This window comes from Echiichthys vipera, assembly GCF_963691815.1.
Source record: "Echiichthys vipera genome assembly, chromosome: 1".
In the NCBI taxonomy this organism is placed as follows: Eukaryota; Metazoa; Chordata; class Actinopteri; order Perciformes; family Trachinidae; genus Echiichthys; species Echiichthys vipera.
Genome location: NC_139826.1, coordinates 21,834,694 through 21,840,693, shown reverse-complemented (window position 1 = coordinate 21,840,693; position 6,000 = coordinate 21,834,694). Strand labels below are relative to the sequence as shown.

The 6,000-nt window shown below is 44.8% G+C and overlaps 1 protein-coding gene across 2 annotated transcripts in view; it reads right to left on the bottom strand.

Moving 5' to 3' along the window:
* The window catches only part of gse1b (Gse1 coiled-coil protein b), a 176,516-nt gene that overhangs the window by 27,476 nt on the left and 143,040 nt on the right, over positions 1 to 6,000 (bottom strand). For both annotated transcript variants that reach the window (XM_083915480.1, XM_083915481.1), the window contains one exon: positions 2,563 to 2,760. In XM_083915480.1, the coding sequence (XP_083771606.1) occupies positions 2,563 to 2,760 (198 nt within the window). The remainder of the gene's footprint in view (positions 1 to 2,562; positions 2,761 to 6,000) is intronic.

Here is a 6,000-nt window from a genome sequence, read left to right as displayed (position 1 = left end):
TACACCACAGCCAGGCGGCACAGTCAGCAGTCAAATAACAAAGGTTTTTTTTGTGCTTTTAATAAAAAGATGGAAGAGCTTAATCAGACAGGATCTGGTGTCTGTTTGTATGACAAAGACAGGCGCTCTCCGCCTTGGTAGATTGTGAATTACAAATAGAACAGCGCACACGTATTCTGACCTCGCAACACAATGAAAAATCAAAAAAAGCAGAGGTATTAAAAAAAACATGATTAAGTTAACACAATCTAGCTGCAACTGACACAGAAGGGCATGAGCAACAAAGAAGGAAAAAAATCCAACAATCCAAAAAAGTAGAGTCCACGTTTAAATAAAAAAGGCAGGACTGAACTCTGGAAGTGTATTTTCCTGTTTGAGAGAGACAGAGTGGGAAAGCAATAGGGCTGGCATGTAGGGTTGAGGGAGTGAAGAGTGATGAAGGGGAGAAGGATTGAGAGGGAGGTGAGGAGAGGTTGAGGCTAAGTTCTCTCTCTCTCTCTCTCTCTCTCTCTCTCTCCCTCTCTCTCTGCAATAAATCATTTGCAGGGTTCTGGGTCCCAGGGTGCAGTGGGCTGGAGAGCAAGGTGTCCAGGGACAGCCAGGAAGTAGGGGACCATCTGATTTAAGAGCCAGAGCAAGGGTGGACAGCTGGGGTAGCCAGGCCTCCCCGGAGCCAAGGCATGGAGCCACAGACACAGACCCACACAGACCCACACACAGAGACACAGACCCACACAGACAGACACACACACACACACACACACACACACACAGACACACACACACACACACACACACGAGGCTCTCCTGTGTAGATTCTGCTTTGTACGCTTGATTTTATGTTTATGTAAGTGTAATTAAGAGACACTGGGCATGTGGGGCACATGGGTTTGAAAAATATTTGCATGTACCAAATATATGAGGGAGACAAAGGAACCTACACAAAAAACATTTACATATATCTTTGAACAAGCACAGGGATAAAACGATAGTTCAGAATCTCTGAAAAATGTCTTTACGAAATTTTTAAAAAACAGCATTTCAACCATCTGATGCTTAGTTCATACTCTTACAGCTACAGGGTAGAGCTCAGAGAGTTACATGACATGTGCGTGTGTGCGTGCTTGTGTGTGCGTGAACACTGGCAAGGACAAATGTATGAAGAGGAATTATAACACATATAACACAAACACACATTGACAAGAACACCCAAGCGCCGGGGCACTCACACACATCACATTAAGTGGGTCAGCTAGAGTGGCTCCACTTTGTGCCAGTATCTCCAGGGACACCAACTAATTCAATCCTGTGTGGATATCATCCCATTGCTATTAGCAGTTCTGTACTCAGCTACACAAACCAGCCATGGAACGTGTCACAATGCACACACACCTACTGTATATGAACACAAACACCACCACCACTACACAAATACCAAATAGACTACACACTCCCTGTGTAAGGGAGGTACGGTACACCTAATCCATCAGGTTTTCAAGTAAGGGTCAGGGGGCTGGATGTAACAATACATTTAGCTCTTATTATGGTTTGATACAAGATAGGGTACTAGGATCGTGGGTTGATATTATCACAATATTTTCAACAAAAGATCATACACTAGGACTGAAACATACTGAGAAAATATAAAAAACAAACTACAAACCTGTAAATTAACTCTAAAACCGGTAAAGTATACCATGACCCTTAATTCCATTGCCAAATGAGCGTGCACAGTGGAAGTTGTCACAACAGAGAACAAGGCTGTGTAGGGCTGGGCGATAATTCAATATGATAATTCATCACCTCTGAATAGAATCATATAGTGATGAAATCATATATATCGTGATATAGAATTACGTTGTCTTAAGGGACAATAGCAAGTGTAAGTAAGTCAAATATCGGCTGTGGCAGGAGGCGGTGGAGGTAAAGTGGGGCGTCTTTTCATTTTGTTCCCTGGGAAAGACACTGAACTCCAAATTGCTCCTTGTGTGAATGTGGTTTGAATTATAAGATAGTGTAATAATGCCTTGAGTGGTCAGAAAGACGAAAAAGGTGCTATATTAATATCTCTGAAAATCTGAAGTAAAATATTTAGATGGAATCATTTAAAAATTGTGTTTTTGTTTATATATCAAACTCTTTCTGTGCATGCTGTAAACAAAGTCAGTATAAAGCTGTACAATTCTCTATAATTTCACTTAAACTGTTTTATTAATTTTGCACTGAAGTTGTTGATAAAATGAGAAAATACCATACAATTTGTCGAGTTTTTAATTCAATTCTTTACCATGTTGTTACTTTATAGACAGTATTTATTTATGAAATTACCAGAAACATGCTATATCCTGATATATATTGTTATCAAGATATGAAATTACCTATATTGGGATAGAAGATTTTGGTTCTATCGCCGAGCCATATGACCGTGCTTAGAAATTCACACTTGACGATTGTTAACATTTCCTTCATCAGTCATGAAGCCAAAATGCTGCCCCTCCAGCGGACTTAAACTTGACAGTGTCCTGAATGTCAAACCCCTGTCACAGGCTGTATGCTTTTTACCTCGAGGTTCTTCAGCCTGTTTCGCCAGTTTGCGGAGAGCTGCAGCAAATCCAGAGTGAGCCGACTGGGCAGCGGGGCTTCCATTGGCTACGATGGAGCCGTTGAGAGGCGACGGGGTGAGGGGGCTGACCGTCGCCGTGGTACGGGTCGCTGTGGAGATCATTCCTAACGATGGTGACTTTGGCTCATGGCTCATGCCTACAAATGGACAGAAGGGAGGAGAATTTATAATCAATACTGCATTCAATAAGAACCAACAAAACAGTCATACAAGACACCTTCAGTGCTACACACAAACGCATATATTCCAAGAATTATGCAAGGGCCAAGTGAGGCGCATAGCAGTTTTCTTGGACAGTCGGGGCAGAGTGTGGCGCAGCTGGGTATCTGTGTGTGACAGCAGGGGCAGAGGGGCTTTGGTTCTATTGCTTAGAGGTGAGAGGTTAGCAGGGCAGGTCACCCTTCTTGTGCTCAAAAGAGCTCCAGTCTGGCTGTCAGAGGTCCATGGTCACTGACTTTAGACAACACCTCTACTGAGCATGCTCCAACACTACCAGGCTGACTTTATTTCTTAGTGACAGAATATTATAGTACCATAGATGTTAACAAATTCAGTGTAAACACGTCCAGTGATGTCCCCGTTAAAATGTAACATATTAGCAACTCATTGGCTCCCTCACACAATGAAAAAAAGTGTTAATTTTTCCCGCTTGAACCAGTTAATGCTGCCACGGGAGGTGCTACTAAGAGTCTTTAATCAGGAAGGAAGAGAATTACACACTGTAAGTGGAAATAAACTGTGATGTTTCAAATACTGCTGGCTGGATATTTCTAACCTCACATTTATAAGAGCCTTGTGGTGGTTGGAGGGGGAGAGTGGGTGAGGAGGTTGAGACGGCTGTCCCCTTCCTTCCTATGAGTGTGTGTGTGTGTGTGTGTGTGTGTGTGTGTGTGTGTGTGTGTGTGTATGTGTGTGTGTGTGTGTGTGTGTGTGTGTGTTTGTGTGTTGAAAGGTGACACTGTGTTGACAGCCCCTAGGTCAGTGGAATCCCTAAATGCCAGAATGTCGTGTGATAGCCCTATGTGCTCAGGCAAAATACACACATTAAGGGTGGCTCAGAGGACAGCGTGAATTCAGTCTAGCGTACGAGGTATTAACACCAAAACACGCGCGCGCGCGCGCACACGCACACGCACACGCACACGCACACGCACACGCACACACACACACACACACACACACACACACACACACACACACACACACACACACACACGCACACGCACACGCACACGCACACGCACACAAAACTTCACACTGAGGCTCTCCTGTGTAGATTCTGCTTTGTACACTTGCTTTTATGTTTATGTATGTGTAATTAAGAGACACTGGGCATGCACTAAATCAACATGTAAAGAAAACTTCCAGCTAACCCCAAAACTTCTGAGACAAAGATATACTCACTGAAATAAAAGCTACTTACTAAGGGACTTATCAATAGCACAATTAGATAAGTAGGAGTTATATCTGGGTTTACCCCAGAGGCTGAGAGGGCTATAAAAAGATCATGTTCCCTCTTGAGAGGAGTGCAGAGGCACAGTACCCTGTGTGTATGTGTGTGTGCGTGTGTCTGTGTTTGTGTGCATGTTGTTTGAGCGGACACACACAGAGGCAAGTCAGGCATGAGAGAGTGAATAACATTCCCAACACCTCTTGAGTTGTCCTGCCTATAACCTCTCTGTTACCCAGTGCACTCAGAATGAACCCAGCACACAATTAATAATGGGATCAACAATGACTACTGTCTGAAAAACACACACGGCGCCATTGAGACACACATAGACACACACACACAGTCCAGTAATGTGACTGTTTCAAGACACTACATTATTGCTCTCCTCCTTTGCTCTCTAGAAAAAGTCAAAGAGGGGAATCAAAGAAATACTCAAGGAACTTTTAAAAAAACAAACAAAAAAAACATAATATAGAGACAGAGCACACTGTATTTAAAGCCTGTATCAACCATGCACATTAAAACCAAACAGACAGGCACGCAAGCTACACAGTGAAAGATGAGACAGACATGGTTTGACAAACACACACATACAGAGGCACATATCCGGAGGTCTGACAGTGGTTCATGATCCCCCCTGCCTCATAGATTAAAAGCGTGGCCGAAGCTCCTTACTGCACAAAGGAGTGGAGCCGCTTGGATCCCCCATGGCTGCATCTTTACGTTGAGCCCAGCCCAGCAAACAGCGGCAGCCACCGACAGGACACACACCATCTTCCTGCTCTCCTCTTTCACTCTCTCCGCCAAGCTATCTCCTCTTGCCCGTCCACCCTCTCTCCCTCCCTGCCTGCCTTCCTGTCTCTCACACTGCGACTCACAAAGACCGTTTAGAGCTTATCTAACAAAGCAACACACCACACACACTGCCTATCTCTCCCCTCCTTGCTCTAGCTCTCTCTCTCTCTCTCTCTCTCTCTCTCTAAGTGAGGAAACAGCAATTCTTAGCCTAGCAGCTGCTGCGATGTCACATGACCTCACCCCCCCCCCCCCGCTTCCCTCCCTCTCTCCCCTCACACCCTCCCTCCTCACACTCTCCCTCACTCCTCCTCCTCCTCCCCTCTCAACCTATAATTCCTCAGCCATTTGTAGATAACAGACACAGGCATGCATGCCCTGCCAAGGCGAGCGGGAGGAGGGGGAGGGGAGAGGAGAGGGGTGGAAGAGGAGAGTGCTCAGCCGGTCATCACATCTGACCCCATTGGGGAGCGACAGGCAGTGTGTATGTATGTGGGCATGTATAAAGATGGATGGGGGGGGGGGGTTAAATATGTGAGGCGCCCTTCCCTTCTTGAGACACAAAAAGAAAGCGCGGAGGAAAGAAAGAGAAAGAGGACATGTCCTGACCTGTGTCAAGCAAAACAACACGAGAGAGAAAACCTTTTGTGTTACAATATCTGCCTCAATTCAATTCAAATTAGTTCAATTCCCATTTTTGTTCTGTAACAACTGAAAATGCTCATCAAGAAAAATTGAATCCAAAGAAAGGCCACTACATCCCAAATTAAAAGGCAGAACAATCTATTCTCTGGAAAAACACATTTGCCATTTCATACAAACAAGGAAGACATACCAACAATGTGCAATCAAACCTTGACAGTACACACACACACACCCACACAGGCTAGACACAGACACATGCACTACAATTATAAAGGGTTCTTATCAGGGAGGAGGAGTCTAATGCGTAATAATTGTTGGGGGTGGGCTCAGGAAAGCAGTAAAAGCGTGGGTTTGACTTCCCCTCTGTACGTCCTGCTGCCATTGCAGAGGTGTGAATGAGTCGCTTCTTTAGTCATTTCCTCCTTCCGTCGCTCGCTTCTTCTTCTCAGAACAACAAGGAAGCGAGAGCGATGACAGGGAGAGA